Here is a 19,634-nt window from a genome sequence, read left to right as displayed (position 1 = left end):
ACACGATTACCATCTTCTATTTTCATAGAAAAACAAATTCTAAAGTTTCCGAGGAAACCACAACTGAACAAAATTGAGCTCTGAATATACCATAAGGATATGAGAATATGAGTAAAAGCAATGTGTTATTATTATTTCGATAATCAGTAGTGAAGAAATAAAATGAACCAACAAGTGTTCCTACTTAGGATAAGCACTGTTGGTGGTTGAATGTGTGAAGAAGCATTTCACGAAACTCTTATTCTGAAAGTATTGAAGCAGTCGGGATGTCCAATGATGAAGATCGTGTGTAGTGAAAAAGTTATACCTGCTTATCATCCGAGCAATATACCTTAGCTGTGTAATAATATAAGACGACTTCATTCATCTGATCTTTAGATACCAACATTTATCAGCTTCTCTAACATTCCCCCCCCCCCCCCTTTACCTTACCACCCTGGCATAGCAACGCATTGACTACCCAAGATACCACTCTCGATACATTACGGATTCAGCGAGGATGTATACAGGTTTACAAAAGAAAATAGTTTGTAAATTGAATGTTTATTTACTCTGCACGAGCCTTCTATAAATCATCAGAGTAGTAAATGTGTTCTCTTCAGTTATCAGTTAAGGTGTAGCGAGCAGCAGTTAGTAGCCATAAGAGGGAGCATAGCTGGGATGTTTGGCGGTGCCCTGGAAGCTCACGGTAGCATGATATCCGCTACCGTCGGCCCAGTAATCAACCCTTTGGACGCGACCGTCAGGTAAGTTGACCCAGTAGGAGCCCTTGGCGTTGCCATTGTTGCCGCTCTCTTGCTGGCCGAAGTTGGTGGCTCCAGAGTTGATCCCGTAGTTGAAATCGTAGGGCAAAGGTGCCTGTGGACACATCGTCAAAGTGACATCATTGTTGTTATTTTTCATACAGTATTTTATTATATATAATTATGGTATTATGTTAAAGTTAGAAAATCGTGAAACACGTGATGACGTACATAAGATGCTTGCTGGTATCCACCTGGGAGAGCCACACCAGCGGCCACCAGCATGCACATCAACACCATCTGTGGGAACACAAAACATTAACTGCACTGGATTGTGTATTGCTGCAATACATTCTTTGTCTAAAATAATATTATTTTTTGGACTGCCAGCAAAAGAGTGAAGCTTTAATTGTCCTCATTAGATAATTTCTAATCCTGAGACATTTTACGGTTATTTATTTGCAAGTGAATATTTATTGACAGCCTTTCCTCCGGTTAAGACAGTACAAGTAATGACTATATGGCAAATCTACAAACAATATTGTAGTTACACGTCCTATCTTAATAGGAGCTTTTGTTTTAACTAGTCATGCATAACTCTCAATCAATCTTCAGTTTCTGGATGTAATATTGACAAGTGACAGAAAATATTCAATTTTCTGGAGCTTTAGACTTAATATGAAGTCTGAAACAAAATGTCATTATCTGACGTTTTCCTCGCAGACTGCTACAGCTCCCCTTGTGCATCAATGGGCTCAGTTAACATCATGACCTCATTGCTACAAACCAATATATTTTTCTTCTCCACAATTCCAAACTTTCTTCAGGTACTGTTAAACTTATTTTATGTCTTTAGTGAATGAGTATAAACGAGAAATATGTTATTCTACAAATGACAACAGTTGATGTAGCAAGGTGCGAAATGTAAATAATATAGAGTATAAAAATACGTGTTGTGAAGAGTACCAACAAACTTAGATTTTTAATTTACTTGATTTCATTATATGATGAACTATACTGATATAAATATAATGAAACGAAAACATCGACAATCCATTTTCATTTAGAGTACAAACAACACTAATTATTTCTACTTTCGTAGCAAGTGTATGTAAAAAACACACCGTTCAATTACTTTGTTAATTATTTTGACCATCAAAAGTTTGAAATTATACATTAATGATAACAAAAGCAGGGCGAGTTCTAAATAGACCAACTGTTAATAATACATACAGAAGTGAACATGTTTGGTAGTGTAGTGATGGGGTGGTGAACAGACACTGACTCCTCCCTGGTCTCCAGCCTGGCTTTATACCTCCAGCCGGACCCCGAGTCACCAGCCTCACCATCCCCCCGCCACACTCCCCCAAGGTCGCCCATGACTTGGTGATTTTTCTCACTCCGAGAGAAGCCTGAGTCGCCAGTCACGCATTAATCTGTTTTATATATCTTACGGTCGCACAAAGTAAGGCTAATTAGGCTTTATCAAACAAAATTTATAGAATTATTTATGAGGTTCAAAATTTGATATCGTCTTTAGTAAAGTCTTACAAATATATTAATTGATAAATCATACAATTAATATATTAAGAGACATCGGCTTTTGCACAGTCTATGTGACAAATGGTCTTACAGACAATAAGGCAAAGGCACACAAGCAAATTAGTACACGCCTGAATTATATTTAAAGTACGTGCCAATAAGGAGTATATCCCCTTCACACTATAGATTCACACTCTCTGCAGAGTCCATTACCCTCACACCATAGTCAGAGGACCAGAAGGCTCTGCTCACGGTCACACGACCACACTATATCCTAATAGATGAGTATGTAGTTTTAGTGTTTTATCTTACAACAGAACGACAAAATTCTGTTATGAAATTTCCTTCACGAAGTTCCACTATTCGTGCACACACACGGCCACGATTTAGCCAAAGTCTCTGTGCGTGGTACAGTAAATCTGTTACGCCCCAATCTCATCACAGACTGTTTGAAACAGCCAACGATTTAATGCACATTTACGAATAAAGTGTCATTGCTTGCACAACTATTCCCATCACTTCTTCAAGTTTCTTCAGCAATGCTTTGGACGCCAAAGCTTACAGATGTAGAAAGCATTGTGTGATCAATACAGGTAGAACTCTTTCCTTGACAGAGCAACGAATCCAGAGTTCTTGTCAATTATGACAGGAGTTCGATACGTACAAATTGTCCCAATCAAATTTTCTGCTATGTTCTTTGGCGTACCGTGTCGCTGAACAAGGATATCTGACTCAATTGATTAGCTGCATCCTGTCCCAGCACCATTCTAGCCATCTCCGGCGCACAGAGCTTCATTAGACTTTCTTCAATTGTATAAGCTTTTTTTTCATTGGCAATGTATGAAACTGTAGGAGGCTTCCAAAAGAGCTTTCCTTGGAGGCGCAAATCCATAAGATAAAAAAGGAGTTTGTTTCTGATCTTTTTTTCATCTTGAAAGCATCATTTGAGGTTCCAACATGTTACTGTGTCTGGTTTTGATGTTCTCTCAGTTTTTACGGCTTGAAATGTCCATTCCTCATTACTAAATTGCAAATCATGTATCGAGGTCTTTCAGTTCCATCTTGTTCTGTCACACGGGTGAAGCCAACACCAACATGTTCATCATTCCACTTTCCTTTTCTGACAGACGACATTTCGTAACAAATCTGAGTAATCTTTCATATAGAATAGGGTAGCAGCACATTGTTGTGAATACCTAAGCTTGTTAATGAAAAAAAAACAAATCTGGAAAAAAATATATAAAAATTAATAATCGCAAAATGCAAATTTAAGCTTCAAATTAGTTTTTTACGAAACAACAATATATGAGAAATATTACTCTCATGTCCAAATTAATTTCGTTTTTAATTCTTAATTTTATTTTTTGTTTGCATATATACAAGAGTTCTTACATTCTTATACAGCCACTAGCACGCATAGCGTTTCGGGCAAGTCCTTAATCCTAATTTTCTCAGGAATACAACCCGCCAAATCGTTTGACAACCAGGTTCCCATTCACTACTGAGTGAACAGAGACTTCAGTTAAGGATTGGCGCCAAGTAAATCCTCCCCGGCCAGGATACGAACCCAGGCCAAAGCGCTCGCGAAACACCAGGCAAGTGTGTTTCCACTTCGCCACGGGGACTGCTTTTCATAACATGCATCACTCTAACCTTGTACAGGAGCATTAGCCTAACATCCTCACGTCTCTGCTGATGCTGAAAGGAACTAAACATCAGACTGTATATCAGGATATATAAATGAAAAATAAATGTTTTGTTAATCATTTAATACCAAATTCAGCCTTATACCAACGTACCAACTCACTGACTACCCTAGGGCCAGATTCATGAAGCCGTTACGCAAGCACTTACGAACCTGTACATCTTTTATCAATCTTTTGCGGCTTTGTTTATAATTATTAAACAGTTAATGAGCTCCGAAGCACCAGGATGCTGTATATAACAATAACACCAGTTGATTGGGAAGTATTCCTGCTTGTAAACTGTTTAATATATGTAAAGAAAGCAGTCAAAAATTAAGGAAAGATGTATACGTTCGTAAGTACTTGCGCAACAGCTTCGTGAATCTGGCCCCTGCTGGACACCATCACAACACATTAGGAACTCTACGGGGGTGTATTCAGGTTTTGTAAACAATTGTAAGTTATGACTGTTTATTTACACTGCCTGAACATTATGTAAATCATTAGATTTCATATCTCTTCTGTTATATATATATAACGTATAATTATACAAACATATATAATATTTTACAAGATACAACTAATGTTATTGATATATATATATATATATATATATATATATATATATATATATATATATATATATATATATATATTAACAAGTAAATAACTGCCAGTTAATGAAACGTATAAACACATATAAGGAGCAATTGAAACAAATCATCAGATGCTGATGTTACGAAGCTGATGCTCCAATTGTTTCAATATAGGAGCTAGGATCGTAACAGCTGGACAACGAGGTTATCAATTAAGGTGTGGCGAGCAGCAGTTAATAGCCATAAGAGGGAGCATAGCTGGGATGTTTGGCGGTGCCCTGGAAGCTCACGGTAGCATGATATCCGCTACCGTCGGCCCAGTAATCAACCCTCTGGACGCGACCGTCAGGTAAGTTGACCCAGTACGAGCCCTTGGCGTTGCCATTGTTGCCGCTCTCTTGCTGGCCGAAGTTGGTGGCTCCAGAGTTGATCCCGTAGTTGAAATCGTAGGGCAAAGGTGCCTGTGGACACATCATCAAAGTGACATCATTGTTGTTATTTTTCATACAGTATTTTATTATATATAATTATGGTATTATGTTAAAGTTAGAAAATCGTGAAACACGTGATGACGTACATAAGATGCTTGCTGGTATCCACCTGGGAGAGCCACACCAGCGGCCACCAGCATGCACATCAACACCACCTGTGGGAACACAAGACATTAATTGTTGTTGGTTGTGTATTGTTACAATATAGTATTTGTCTAAATTCATCATATTTTTGAAGTGTCAGCAAAAGAGTTTGACATATGGAGGCTTTGCTCATATAATAATTTCAAATGAATATTAATTTGCAAATGAATATCTGTAAGCACCCCTTCCTCCTGTTAACATATTACATACAGTGACTATAAGGTATATGTACAAAGAATATTTTTCGTCACATGCTGTTATAAGTTTTTTAAAGTATACATAACTCTTAATTATTAAGCAATCTTGAAACTCCAGTTTCCCAATGAAATACTGGAAGGTGAGAGAAAATATCGGAAGATTATGTGTCCAAGGGCTTTAAACTTTAATGACGTTAGAAACTAAATGTTATTTTCTTATATTATCCCTCAGTGTTCAAGCAACATAAAAATTTTTATTGTCTGCTTTCGTAACAAGATATGTAAAGTTTGAACAGTTCGAAAAATTTGTTAAATTATTTTGACCATCAAAAGTTTGACATTATACATTGATAAAAAAGCAGGGCGAGTTCTGAATGAATTAACTGTTAATAATACATACAGAAGTAAACATGTTTGGTAGTGTGGTGATGGGGTGGTGAGCAGACACTGACTCTTCCCTGGTCTCCAGCCTGGCTTTATACCTCCAGCCGGACCCCGAGTCACCAGCCTCACCATCCCGCCGCCACACTCCCCCAAGGTCGTCGATGGCCGCCAAGCAATTATGAGGATTAAGAGAGAGAAAAAAATATGTTTTGTATCAAATGTTGCTAAAAACCTTTCCAGTAAAATATTTTATGAATTATTGTGATAAATTAGAAAAATTAAAGATTCATGCCAAGAGAAAACGAACGTTTTGGAGGATACCTTTTAGCCCCAAAATATATATCGTGCTTTAAAGCTAAATATTCAACACTTTATAATAGGAGATTTAATCTGACTTCAATACACCTGTTTGTGAGACATTTGTACATTGTGCTCCTAATCCTAAACCCCAGTACACTGTTACCCCCCTGTAATGGTTGACAAAATTGTATAGAGACTAAAAAATGGGAGATATGATAGCCCCTTTCACATACTCTCCCAACCTTAAACATTGATCGTCGAAACTGCATGTCTATCGAGACATTATAGGCTTTCTCTCTCTTGGTATATGGCTATTTGTTGTAAACACGTCTGTTCTTGTTCTCGTTTCAAAGAACTGTCGAGTATCTATGTCTTCCTCTGATACTGATGAATTGCTCTAAACACAGTAAACTGATGATCACGTCGTGGTTTCTTCATTTTCTGATGAGTGGTTTGAATATCATATCTTCAGCCATGTTATTGTGACTCATCGCCTGAATAATACTAATTGAATTTCTAGCTGACGAACTAGACACTTCTAACTATCAATCTGCATACAAAAAATGGTTACTCTACAACACATATGCAGTATTTTAGAAGCAGAAGCTATCCATTGCTACGACACACAGGTCAGCCCTGCTCACGCTATGTTTAAAGATGCCTTCGAAGTATTTAACAAAGCTGAAGACACCAAACCGTTTAGAGAATTGCTAACCAGAAAATTGTTATGCTGTGCCAATATATTTCTTATCAGATACTCAAATTAGCTGTGAATGGCAAATTAGCTTTACACTAAATTGTGAAATTTTGAAATATTAAAGACGTATCACAGCGGTTCAGCCTCACAATCATTGCAATTTCCATGAAGAAATAATTAGGCAGCGAATAATAACCTTTTGTCTGATGGAAATCACTTATCCAGCGAACAGCTTCACCTTTTCTCCTATTACTGGCCCCTGAAACTTTGCCAGAAATATAAACTTTATTGTAAGAATATGCAAGAATTAGCGATAGGTATAATGGAGTTACAGGTTTACATCCGGTGCCCTTCACATAGTGAAGTCATCCAGCGTTCGTTGTGTGGCCTGACCTGGGGCTAGATTCACGAAGCAGTTACGCAAGTACTTACGAACGTGTACACCTTTCGTCGATCTTTGACGGCTTTGTTTACATTTATTAAACAGTTTACAAGCATGAAAACTTGCCAATCATCTGTTGTTATTGTTATAAACAGCCTCCTGGTGCGTCGGAGCTCATTAACTGTTTAATAATTGTAAACAAAGCCATCAAAGATTGAGAAAAGATGTACAGGTTCATAAGTACTTGCGTAACTGCTTCGTGAATCTGGCCCCTGGGTAGCACTGCAAAGATGTCAGGGTATAGTCTAGGAGTTACAGTGGAGGTGACGCAGCCAACCCGTCCTCTGTCTCTTCATATTTTTTTTTCTTGGTACCCAGGATTGGGTTGGGTGCGCGATTCTGGCATGGGGAAACTTTTGCCAATATGACCCTGAAGATGATCTTTTTACATTTACATATCCAATAGAGCGCTCAAAATCTCAGCTCGTATTCTCTAGAAACACAAGTGTAACACAAACCATTTACAAAATTTGGACATGAAACAACTTAAGAGAAAGGTCAGAGCAACTTGCAACTGAACTTAAAAACTATAATTTCCAAGTTGATGAATATTTATGTCATGAGCATGATCTTGAAATGAGTATCTCACAATTTGATAATCATAGACCTAAAATTTGGGACACCTTCTTCAAGTGCCCTAACTTAGCACAGCTTGAAGAGTTGAACCGGCGCCATCTATGGATTTGCTTTTAATATTTATTTGTGTACCCCCCCCCCACACTGTGATAAATAATCTGACAACCAGGTGTCACTTTTGAGTTAACTTTCCAGTCGTGCCTTACTCTCCACATCACCAAAATGGCGGGAGGAGATGATGTAATGTGAAGGGCGAAGACCTAAGTCAGTCCAGCGTGGAGAAACAGCGCCGTCCCTCGGGTCGCCTGATCATCCCTTTGGACTGTGTGTTTCCAGCTACTGGATAGCCAGATGACCGGGCATTGAAGAGCCCATTGAAGAATTGCCTGTGGTCAAAGAAGGTGGATACTTCCGCCCTAATCACGCATGTTTATTTTGAACATTTATAGTTTATGTAGATGGAAGTATAGAGACTTATGGTGCAAGTTCTACACTCGCTTTCTCGACAATTCGCCGGTGGAGCGCAATATGGTGAGGGGAAAAGAGAAACAGTGCTGGGACTGACCTCTGTGTTGGGCGGACCACTTGAAGCACGTTATCTTGGCTCGCGTGTTGTGATAGTCGACTGCAGGCAGCCTCTTCTTTCGTCTTTGGTCCCCCTTCAACTACGTCCAGTAACGTAGTAAGAATCTGATAATTGTTTGTTAATTGTATCAGAGTGCCTAATTGAAACGTCGGCAGTGATGGGCTATTACATTTTGTTTGAGTGCCCCTGCGGTCGAAGGAGCTCTGTCCATAAAAAAACAAACAAATGGGCGCTAACATACTTTACAATTAAATATTAATTTCAGATATATATTAAATTCTGTTTTGGCTTTATACGTAACAGTGAATATTATGTTCGTGATGAAATGTGAAAACTTTGAAACATTCTTCCTCGCTGATCTACTTGATACATAAACTCTATGACAATACAACACTGAAGTGCGTTTTTAACTCTCATGTTCGCAAGAACGTGACAAACGTCTTTACCTCACAGATATAAAAAATTAACTAAATTTCACAACTTTGACTACAGAGCCATCACGCATTGTACAATTGATATCCTTGACACATAATTCCAAAGTTAGAGCATTGGCCACACCCACCACACCTGACACCACCCACCACACCTGAAACCACCCACCACACTTGACACCACCCACCACACTTGACACCACCCACCACACTTGACACCACCCACCACACCTGACACCACCCACCACACGATGGGTGTGGTGGGTGGAGGCGGAAACAAATGGGCATAGTTTCTTTCGCCCTGATGCTCCTGTTCATCTAGCAGTAAATAGGTACCTGGGAGTTAGAAAAATATTACGGGCTGCTTCCTGTGTGTGGCTGTGTGTGTGAAAATAAAATCAGTTGATTGACAGTTGAGAGGCGAGCCCAAAGAGCCAGAGCTCAAACCCCGCAAGCCCAACTAGGTAAGTACATGGTAACGGACTAGAGAAGCACGGCTTCTCTCTCGTTCGCCGTTATGCGTTCGTACTCATTGTCCTCGTTATGCGTTCCGACTTATCTAAACAGAAGTGATCCAAACAAGGCTTCACGTGTGGCGTGAGGAGGGTTATACTGGGCTTCCAACTCCTGGTAGCTTATTGGCTTTTTGCAGTCATTGGTTAATTTAACATATACCCATTGTTACATCACGTGGCGACCCCCTCCACAACATTATAATTTCATACAGTTTTAATTATAATTAGGCTTTGGTTTGGGATGTCCATTTCCAAATCTCAAAAAGAGGACACGACGGATAGCCATTATCTCTTATGGGTATAGACACAATGTATTGTGGGTTTATGCACAGTAGGGTATTTTGATTACGTTGAAAGTGAACGAAGCACGTTTCGAGTCATAGCCTCGAACACTGTCAAGTGGGCTTTAGGTCGAATGCTGACTTGTAGATTTTAGCAAGTCATTATTGACTTGTGTATTGCGAACACGACAGCCCTTTGTTTAGAGGATTGGCTTTTTGAGAACTTAAGATTCGAACATTGGAAGAAAACGAAGCATTGTTAAAGAAAAGTTCGAACATAATTAGTTGTGAGTAATGCACAAAGAGATTTTTATTCTTGAGCGTGGTGTGGGAAGGGTGTAAGGAGAAGTACTGCTGGAGTAATGAAATTTCTGCCAATGTTCTAGGGTTGGGGTGCTGAGGATGAAGAGTTGATTTAGTAACTATGTTCCACAACATTTCACAATAAATGCTTCAATATCTTTCTATGATAAAAGTGTGTATCTTAAAATATCTCTCTCAGATAATAAAAATTTGTAAGTGACACCTGGAGTTTCATCTGGAAGAATGTTAAGGCTACATAAGGTAACATCTGCCATTTGTGAAGATTTTTTTTTTCACTGGAGTAACTACGCTATCTACAAAGCTTTGTGAAGTCTCCCATGACACGATCATCAGCTTAAATTTTTATTACAGAAATCTGATTCAAACGACAATGGTTTCTGAGGAAACCACAATGGCAACAAAAAAGACCTTCAGACTACAGAAATTTCCTGTGTTTGGATAGCACTAAGGAATATATGATATTAACAACAGTAATTAGGAAGATGTAGTGACTGAGATCATATATGGTGACACTTAAAACAAAAGGATTGGTATAAGGATGAGTACTATGAAATTCCTCAGGAAATTCGGATGTTAGCACTGTGACTATCCTCGAGATTTCTCTTATTAACCCAAGCCTACGCCTGCCTGTGACACCTCTCACGGGGTAACAGTAACTTAACGGGAAGTAAACAAGGATTGAAAATACATTTTTGAATATTGTGACTTTATTTAATATACATGAACATTCTTTTAATTTGTAGAGAATTCATTGGTTTATCCTCTTATATATACATAGCACATTACTGTTCAAATGTATAAAACGTTGTTATGATGATGCAACGAATATAATATTGATAAATTGCATACACTAACAAACAGTTGCCAACTAATGAAACTCAGAACAACAATTAGTAGCCATAAGAGGGAGCATAACTGGGATGGGTGGCTGTGCCCTGGAAGCTCACGGTAGCATGATATCCGCTACCGTCGGCCCAGTAATCAACCCTCTGGACGCGACCGTCAGGTAAGTTGACCCAGTAGGAACCCTTGGCGTTGCCATTGTTGCCACTCTCTTGCTGGCCGAAGTTGGTGGCTCCAGAGTTGATCCCGTAGTTGAAATCGTAGGGCAGAGGCGCCTGTGGACACATCAAAGTGACATTTTTATTGCCATCTTCACACAGTATTCTATTATATATAATTATAGTATTATGTTAAAGTTAGAAAATCTTGAAACATGTGATGACGTACATAAGATGCTTGCTGGTATCCACCTGGGAGAGCCACACCAGCGGCCACCAGCATGCACATCAACACCACCTGTGGGAACACAAGACATTAACTGTTGTGGGTTAGATGAATGGTTCTATACACTATTTTGGCCAATCATTTTACGTTTGTATTACTGTAAATTACTCTAATGTATTATCAGTAATAAGTGTAACTTCTTGTATTAACCCAATATCAGATATAACCCTCCCTGTTGTACACACTTTGTAACAGGTGTATCTATCCGTACACAGTAACAGATGTTATCACGAACATTCAGATGTACGAACTCGGTAACAGTTATAATCTCCGTATTCACTCAATTATTGGCGTAAAACCCTATACACACTAAATAATTGTTGTAGCCTCTCTTATGAAGTAAATAACGGTTATAACCCGATGTTCACACTCAATAACAAGTGCAACCAGAGGGACTTAGTTACTTTCCTACTTCCTCATCAACGCTTCATTACCCACAGGTGTTCCCAGGTGTGCGTGTCATTAGGGAAGTAAGACTATATGTTGTACCACCTCAATATGTATTGAGAAAATGTGACTGAACCACTGTTATAACTTTTACACAATTAAAAATAAGTTTCCAAAAATGGAATGTAATGTCACGATTTTTTATACACATAAATTGTATTTGAATTCTATACTGTTTGGAACTAAAAGATAACTACAGGATGGAAATTGAGCTTCAATGGAGTAATAATTGTCTAAGCAGTCGATGGGCCTTAGTCTTACACATAATCTATCCTAACTTAATGTATTCAATTAAATATTGATTTTCAAGTTTGTAGATGTAATCACTTAGTAGTGAATATAAAACTTCGCTTTTTAGAGATTTGAAAATGAATAATACGTACAGAAGTGAACATGTTTGGTAGTGTGATGATGGGGTGATGAGCAGACACTGACTCCTCCCTGGTCTCCAGCCTGGCTTTATAGTTCCAGCAAAGACCCCGAGTCACCAGCCTCACCATTCCTTCATCGGCGACTTCACCAAAGGTCAATGATGACTTGGTAACTTTCCTCTCCCTGAGAGAAGCCGGAGCCACCAGTCATGCAGTTATCTGTGAAATATTGGGACACCACGCAAAATAGAGTAACGTTTCTGGTGACATCATTCCGTAAATAATACTTTAACGAATTATTCACTCAAAATTGACGTCCATCTTCTAAACACTTCTCTAATTAATTTTACTGTTACATTGCCGTAACTTACAACTGAACAACTGGAACCAATGAGTATTAATTTTCTTACTGACAGGACAGTTAGGTGTTTGTTAAAGCTTAGTGAGAGTCAAGACCCAGGTCGCTGTGGGACGTTGTCATTATTCAGTTATGGTGTCTGTAATATTCCAGTGATAAAATACTTATTGTAGCTGGTTATCAAAACGAATATCCAGTCCAGCTCCTCAGCAATATTATTATACCAGTATTAATGATAATAATAATAATAATAATAATAATAATAATAATAATAATAATAATAATAATAATAATAATAACAATTATTATTATTATTATTATTATTATTATTATTATTATTATTATCACAAGGAAATCACACTAACGTACGTGATATACCAATATGAAAATCAATTAGAACAATGAGGGGATTCGAGCCCTCGGTCTGAGTACTCCAAAACAGCACACTTTACCCCAGTACCACGACATGGTATATGTTATACAACCTGGGATTCCGCTGAATTTACAGGACGTCTGGAGGAAGCAAGTTCAGGTTGTCTATATAACCCCCATGTACTCTGGTATAGGTAATGCTATTTTTACACCATACGCTCGAGCTTCAAATACTCAATTAAGGAAATCACACTATTTTAAACGTCCTGTGTATTCAATGGAATCTTAGGTTGTATAGCAATCCCCTCATTGCTCCAATTGATTTTCTCAACAATAATAATAATAATGAAAAAATATTCATAATAATAATAATAATAATAATAATAATAATAATAATAATAATAATAATAATAATAATAATAATAATAATAATAATATTGATAAAGTCAGTAGGGGCTACGAGGAAGACTGGAACCTATGTTCTGAGTACTCCCAAGCAAACACCTTACAGCATTACACCACGACATGTTGAAATGATTTGGAATCTGGGATTCAACTGAATCCTCCAGGGTTTGTGAAACTTCCACTGAAGCCTATTCAGGGTTGTACACAATTCACCCATACAATCTGGCTTCGTAGTCTAGGCATTCTACCCCCAACGATTCTCCTTATTTGCAAAATATATCCTATTAACGTGATGTGTCAGTGAGAAAATTGTTTTGTGTCCGGGAGGAAACTGGCATCTGGGCTTCACTTTCCTATAAGCTTATGACTTGTTGTATTTCTTATCAGTTCATCAATATTCGTGAACCGAAGGTCTAAGGGGTTTCTTAGTTAGTTCTGCTATTTGCCTGTTTTAGACAAGTTTTCCAGGGAGCCTTAAGAGGTCATTTGTGCCCATTTAAATGAAAAATATTTGGTATAACATAATTAATCATATTTTTAGGAGGATGTAAATTGAGTCACCAAGCAAGATGATGGTTGGAATATGGGTTTGTAAGATATTGAAGGCAGTATCGATTTTCCTCAATCGGTCTAAATGCTGCTGAGGACTTGCATCCAGAAATTTATATACATGGACAACAATTTAATTTCGGATGTCGATTTTTCTTGTCAGCTCTTTCACTTTAACATTTTTAATGAGAATCATCTGCATACAGATTAATGTCTTTACAGTACAGGCCAATCCCACTCTGTAATCTCTTTTGTGCCTCATTTAAAAATGTTGTGTTCTGGTATGCATATTTTACTGTAACAACAGAAATTTGTGAGAGTTTCAATCGTATTTAATGAACTCTAATGATGCATTTGGAACTCAGTGGGGAAACTGGCTCAATGAAGCTGGGGCGGACTATTTTAGACACCTCTTATTGTGCAATAAGAACCCAGTAGGGTAGTAAAATTAATTGGTAGCATTCAGTATTTATTTCCTATTTATTGCTGTTCAGAACATGTAGATTTACAGTTAGACTGAGTGGGCAGTCGTTAGTAGCCATAAGAGGGAGCATAACTGGGATGGGTGGCTGTGCCCTGGAAGCTCACGGTAGCATGATATCCGCTACCGTCGGCCCAGTAATCAACCCTCTGGACGCGACCGTCAGGTAAGTTGACCCAGTAGGAGCCCTTGGCGTTGCCATTGTTGCCGCTCTCTTGCTGGCCGAAGTTGGTGGCTCCAGAGTTGATCCCGTAGTTGAAATCGTAGGGCAGAGGCGCCTGTGGACACATCAAAGTGACATTTTTATTGCCATCTTCACACAGTATTCTATTATATATAATTATGGTATTATGTTAAAGTTAGAAAATCTTGAAACATGTGATGACGTACATAAGATGCTTGCTGGTATCCACCTGGGAGAGCCACACCAGCGGCCACCAGCATGCACATCAACACCACCTGTGGGAACACAAGACATTAACTGTTGTGGGTTAGATGAATGGTTCTATACACTATTTTGGCCAATCATTTTACGTTTGTATTACTGTAAATTGCTCTAATGTATTATCAGTAATAAGTGTAACTTCTTGTATTAACCCAATATCAGATATAACCCTCCCTGTTGTACACACTTTGTAACAGGTGTATCTATCCGTACACAGTAACAGATGTTATCACGAACATTCAGATGTACGAACTCGGTAACAGTTATAATCTCCGTATTCACTCAATTATTGGCGTAAAACCCTATACACACTAAATAATTGTTGTAGCCTCTCTTATGAAGTAAATAACGGTTATAACCCGATGTTCACACTCAATAACAAGTGCAACCAGAGGGACTTAGTTACTTTCCTACTTCCTCATCAACGCTTCATTACCCACAGGTGTTCCCAGGTGTGCGTGTCATTAGGGAAGTAAGACTATATGTTGTACCACCTCAATATGTATTGAGAAAATGTGACTGAACCACTGTTATAACTTTTACACAATTAAAAATAAGTTTCCAAAAATGGAATGTAATGTCACGATTTTTTATACACATAAATTGTATTTGAATTCTATACTGTTTGGAACTAAAAGATAACTACAGGATGGAAATTGAGCTTCAATGGAGTAATAATTGTCTAAGCAGTCGATGGGCCTTAGTCTTACACATAATCTATCCTAACTTAATGTATTCAATTAAATATTGATTTTCAAGTTTGTAGATGTAATCACTTAGTAGTGAATATAAAACTTCGCTTTTTAGAGATTTGAAAATGAATAATACGTACAGAAGTGAACATGTTTGGTAGTGTGATGATGGGGTGATGAGCAGACACTGACTCCTCCCTGGTCTCCAGCCTGGCTTTATAGTTCCAGCAAAGACCCCGAGTCACCAGCCTCACCATTCCTTCATCGGCGACTTCACCAAAGGTCAATGATGACTTGGTAACTTTCCTCTCCCTGAGAGAAGCCGGAGCCACCAGTCATGCAGTTATCTGTGAAATATTGGGACACCACGCAAAATAGAGTAACGTTTCTGGTGACATCATTCCGGTAAATAATACTTTAACGAATTATTCACTCAAAATTGACGTCCATCTTCTAAACACTTCTCTAATTAATTTTACTGTTACATTGCCGTAACTTACAACTGAACAACTGGAACCAATGAGTATTAATTTTCTTACTGACAGGACAGTTAGGTGTTTGTTAAAGCTTAGTGAGAGTCAAGACCCAGGTCGCTGTGGGACGTTGTCATTATTCAGTTATGGTGTCTGTAATATTCCAGTGATAAAATACTTATTGTAGCTGGTTATCAAAACGAATATCCAGTCCAGCTCCTCAGCAATATTATAATACCAGTATTAATGATAATAATAATAATAATAATAATAATAATAATAATAATAATAATAATAATAATAATAACAATTATTATTATTATTATTATTATTATTATTATTATTATTATTATTATTATCACAAGGAAATCACACTAACGTACGTGATATACCAATATGAAAATCAATTAGAACAATGAGGGGATTCGAGCCCTCGGTCTGAGTACTCCAAAACAGCACACTTTACCCCAGTACCACGACATGGTATATGTTATACAACCTGGGATTCCGCTGAATTTACAGGACGTCTGGAGGAAGCAAGTTCAGGTTGTCTATATAACCCCCATGTACTCTGGTATAGGTAATGCTATTTTTACACCATACGCTCGAGCTTCAAATACTCAATTAAGGAAATCACACTATTTTAAACGTCCTGTGTATTCAATGGAATCTTAGGTTGTATAGCAATCCCCTCATTGCTCCAATTGATTTTCTCAACAATAATAATAATAATGAAAAAATATTCATAATAATAATAATAATAATAATAATAATAATAATAATAATAATAATAATAATAATAATAATAATAATATTGATAAAGTCAGTAGGGGCTACGAGGAAGACTGGAACCTATGTTCTGAGTACTCCCAAGCAAACACCTTACAGCATTACACCACGACATGTTGAAATGATTTGGAATCTGGGATTCAACTGAATCCTCCAGGGTTTGTGAAACTTCCACTGAAGCCTATTCAGGGTTGTACACAATTCACCCATACAATCTGGCTTCGTAGTCTAGGCATTCTACCCCCAACGATTCTCCTTATTTGCAAAATATATCCTATTAACGTGATGTGTCAGTGAGAAAATTGTTTTGTGTCCGGGAGGAAACTGGCATCTGGGCTTCACTTTCCTATAAGCTTATGACTTGTTGTATTTCTTATCAGTTCATCAATATTCGTGAACCGAAGGTCTAAGGGGTTTCTTAGTTAGTTCTGCTATTTGCCTGTTTTAGACAAGTTTTCCAGGGAGCCTTAAGAGGTCATTTGTGCCCATTTAAATGAAAAATATTTGGTATAACATAATTAATCATATTTTTAGGAGGATGTAAATTGAGTCACCAAGCAAGATGATGGTTGGAATATGGGTTTGTAAGATATTGAAGGCAGTATCGATTTTCCTCAATCGGTCTAAATGCTGCTGAGGACTTGCATCCAGAAATTTATATACATGGACAACAATTTAATTTCGGATGTCGATTTTTCTTGTCAGCTCTTTCACTTTAACATTTTTAATGAGAATCATCTGCATACAGATTAATGTCTTTACAGTACAGGCCAATCCCACTCTGTAATCTCTTTTGTGCCTCATTTAAAAATGTTGTGTTCTGGTATGCATATTTTACTGTAACAACAGAAATTTGTGAGAGTTTCAATCGTATTTAATGAACTCTAATGATGCATTTGGAACTCAGTGGGGAAACTGGCTCAATGAAGCTGGGGCGGACTATTTTAGACACCTCTTATTGTGCAATAAGAACCCAGTAGGGTAGTAAAATTAATTGGTAGCATTCAGTATTTATTTCCTATTTATTGCTGTTCAGAACATGTAGATTTACAGTTAGACTGAGTGGGCAGTCGTTAGTAGCCATAAGAGGGAGCATAACTGGGATGGGTGGCTGTGCCCTGGAAGCTCACGGTAGCATGATATCCGCTACCGTCGGCCCAGTAATCAACCCTCTGGACGCGACCGTCAGGTAAGTTGACCCAGTAGGAGCCCTTGGCGTTGCCATTGTTGCCGCTCTCTTGCTGGCCGAAGTTGGTGGCTCCAGAGTTGATCCCGTAGTTGAAATCGTAGGGCAGAGGCGCCTGTGGACACATCAAAGTGACATTTTTATTGCCATCTTCACACAGTATTCTATTATATATAATTATGGTATTATGTTAAAGTTAGAAAATCTTGAAACATGTGATGACGTACATAAGATGCTTGCTGGTATCCACCTGGGAGAGCCACACCAGCGGCCACCAGCATGCACATCAACACCACCTGTGGGAACACAAGACATTAACTGTTGTGGGTTAGATGAATGGTTCTATACACTATTTTGGCCAATCATTTTACGTTTGTATTACTGTAAATTACTCTAATGTATTATCAGTAATAAGTGTAACTTCTTGTATTAACCCAATATCAGATATAACCCTCCCTGTTGTACACACTTTGTAACAGGTGTATCTATCCGTACACAGTAACAGATGTTATCACGAACATTCAGATGTACGAACTCGGTAACAGTTATAATCTCCGTATTCACTCAATTATTGGCGTAAAACCCTATACACACTAAATAATTGTTGTAGCCTCTCTTATGAAGTAAATAACGGTTATAACCCGATGTTCACACTCAATAACAAGTGCAACCAGAGGGACTTAGTTACTTTCCTACTTCCTCATCAACGCTTCATTACCCACAGGTGTTCCCAGGTGTGCGTGTCATTAGGGAAGTAAGACTATATGTTGTACCACCTCAATATGTATTGAGAAAATGTGACTGAACCACTGTTATAACTTTTACACAATTAAAAATAAGTTTCCAAAAATGGAATGTAATGTCACGATTTTTTATACACATAAATTGTATTTGAATTCTATACTGTTTGGAACTAAAAGATAACTACAGGATGGAAATTGAGCTTCAATGGAGTAATAATTGTCTAAGCAGTCGATGGGCCTTAGTCTTACACATAATCTATCCTAACTTAATGTATTCAATTAAATATTGATTTTCAAGTTTGTAGATGTAATCACTTAGTAGTGAATATAAAACTTCGCTTTTTAGAGATTTGAAAATGAATAATACGTACAGAAGTGAACATGTTTGGTAGTGTGATGATGGGGTGATGAGCAGACACTGACTCCTCCCTGGTCTCCAGCCTGGCTTTATAGTTCCAGCAAAGACCCCGAGTCACCAGCCTCACCATTCCTTCATCGGCGACTTCACCAAAGGTCAATGATGACTTGGTAACTTTCCTCTCCCTGAGAGAAGCCGGAGCCACCAGTCATGCAGTTATCTGTGAAATATTGGAACACCATGCAAAATAGAGTAACGTTTCTGGTGACATCATTCCGGTAAATAATACTTTAACGAATTATTCACTCAAAATTGACGTCCATCTTCTAAACACTTCTCTAATTAATTTTACTGTTACATTGCCGTAACTTACAACTGAACAACTGGAACCAATGAGTATTAATTTTCTTACTGACAGGACAGTTAGGTGTTTGTTAAAGCTTAGTGAGAGTCAAGACCCAGGTCGCTGTGGGACGTTGTCATTATTCAGTTATGGTGTCTGTAATATTCCAGTGATAAAATACTTATTGTAGCTGGTTATCAAAACGAATATCCAGTCCAGCTCCTCAGCAATATTATTATACCAGTATTAATGATAATAATAATAATAATAATAATAATAATAATAATAATAATAATAATAATAATAATAATAATAATAACAATTATTATTATTATTATTATTATTATTATTATTATTATTATTATTATTATTATCACAAGGAAATCACACTAACGTACGTG

The 19,634-nt window shown here is 37.7% G+C and overlaps 5 protein-coding genes across 5 annotated transcripts; all 5 read right to left on the bottom strand.

Annotated features, from left to right (window-relative positions):
• Window positions 1-603: 603 nt before the first annotated feature.
• On the bottom strand, window positions 604-1,991 carry LOC123760543 (adult-specific rigid cuticular protein 15.7-like). Its single transcript, XM_045746233.2, has 3 exons — window positions 1,977-1,991; window positions 975-1,043; window positions 604-858 (listed from the first exon to the last, which is right to left on the bottom strand). The coding sequence occupies exons 1-3, from the start codon at window positions 1,986-1,988 to the stop codon at window positions 631-633; spliced, it is 309 nt and encodes a 102-aa protein (XP_045602189.1). The 5' UTR covers window positions 1,989-1,991; the 3' UTR covers window positions 604-630.
• Window positions 1,992-4,799: 2,808 nt separating this feature from the next.
• On the bottom strand, window positions 4,800-5,813 carry LOC123760503 (adult-specific rigid cuticular protein 15.7-like). Its single transcript, XM_045746193.2, has 3 exons — window positions 5,799-5,813; window positions 5,144-5,212; window positions 4,800-5,027 (listed from the first exon to the last, which is right to left on the bottom strand). The coding sequence occupies exons 1-3, from the start codon at window positions 5,808-5,810 to the stop codon at window positions 4,800-4,802; spliced, it is 309 nt and encodes a 102-aa protein (XP_045602149.2). The 5' UTR covers window positions 5,811-5,813.
• Window positions 5,814-10,824: 5,011 nt separating this feature from the next.
• On the bottom strand, window positions 10,825-11,239 carry LOC138372506 (adult-specific rigid cuticular protein 15.7-like). The gene is made up of 2 exons (XM_069337983.1): window positions 11,165-11,239; window positions 10,825-11,052 (listed from the first exon to the last, which is right to left on the bottom strand). The coding sequence occupies exons 1-2, from the start codon at window positions 11,222-11,224 to the stop codon at window positions 10,825-10,827; spliced, it is 288 nt and encodes a 95-aa protein (XP_069194084.1). The 5' UTR covers window positions 11,225-11,239.
• A 3,015-nt stretch (window positions 11,240-14,254) lies between these two features.
• LOC138372505 (adult-specific rigid cuticular protein 15.7-like) lies at window positions 14,255-14,669 on the bottom strand. Its single transcript, XM_069337982.1, has 2 exons — window positions 14,595-14,669; window positions 14,255-14,482 (listed from the first exon to the last, which is right to left on the bottom strand). Exons 1-2 carry the CDS (start codon window positions 14,652-14,654, stop codon window positions 14,255-14,257), a joined length of 288 nt encoding a protein of 95 aa, XP_069194083.1. The 5' UTR covers window positions 14,655-14,669.
• Window positions 14,670-17,676: 3,007 nt separating this feature from the next.
• On the bottom strand, window positions 17,677-18,091 carry LOC138372504 (adult-specific rigid cuticular protein 15.7-like). Its single transcript, XM_069337981.1, has 2 exons — window positions 18,017-18,091; window positions 17,677-17,904 (listed from the first exon to the last, which is right to left on the bottom strand). The coding sequence occupies exons 1-2, from the start codon at window positions 18,074-18,076 to the stop codon at window positions 17,677-17,679; spliced, it is 288 nt and encodes a 95-aa protein (XP_069194082.1). The 5' UTR covers window positions 18,077-18,091.
• Window positions 18,092-19,634: the final 1,543 nt, after the last annotated feature.

Source organism: Procambarus clarkii, chromosome 39, assembly GCF_040958095.1.
Source record: "Procambarus clarkii isolate CNS0578487 chromosome 39, FALCON_Pclarkii_2.0, whole genome shotgun sequence".
Taxonomy (NCBI): Eukaryota; Metazoa; Arthropoda; class Malacostraca; order Decapoda; family Cambaridae; genus Procambarus; species Procambarus clarkii.
The sequence above is the reverse complement of the archived record's forward strand: the minus strand, read 5'-3'. Positions and strand labels throughout refer to the sequence as shown.

Excerpts from the sequence above, each read along its gene's own strand:
- LOC123760543 (XM_045746233.2), bottom strand. Across the intron at positions 859-974 it reads GATACCAGCAAGCATCTTAT|GCACCTTTGCCCTACGATTT; the intron begins GTACGTCATCAC and ends ATGTGTCCACAG.
- LOC123760503 (XM_045746193.2), bottom strand. Across the intron at positions 5,028-5,143 it reads GATACCAGCAAGCATCTTAT|GCACCTTTGCCCTACGATTT; the intron begins GTACGTCATCAC and ends ATGTGTCCACAG.
- LOC138372506 (XM_069337983.1), bottom strand. The coding sequence starts at position 11,224 with ATGTGCATGCTGGTGGCCGCTGGTGTGGCTCTCCCAGGTGGATACCAG. Across the intron at positions 11,053-11,164 it reads GATACCAGCAAGCATCTTAT|GCGCCTCTGCCCTACGATTT; the intron begins GTACGTCATCAC and ends ATGTGTCCACAG.
- LOC138372505 (XM_069337982.1), bottom strand. The coding sequence starts at position 14,654 with ATGTGCATGCTGGTGGCCGCTGGTGTGGCTCTCCCAGGTGGATACCAG. Across the intron at positions 14,483-14,594 it reads GATACCAGCAAGCATCTTAT|GCGCCTCTGCCCTACGATTT; the intron begins GTACGTCATCAC and ends ATGTGTCCACAG.
- LOC138372504 (XM_069337981.1), bottom strand. The coding sequence starts at position 18,076 with ATGTGCATGCTGGTGGCCGCTGGTGTGGCTCTCCCAGGTGGATACCAG. Across the intron at positions 17,905-18,016 it reads GATACCAGCAAGCATCTTAT|GCGCCTCTGCCCTACGATTT; the intron begins GTACGTCATCAC and ends ATGTGTCCACAG.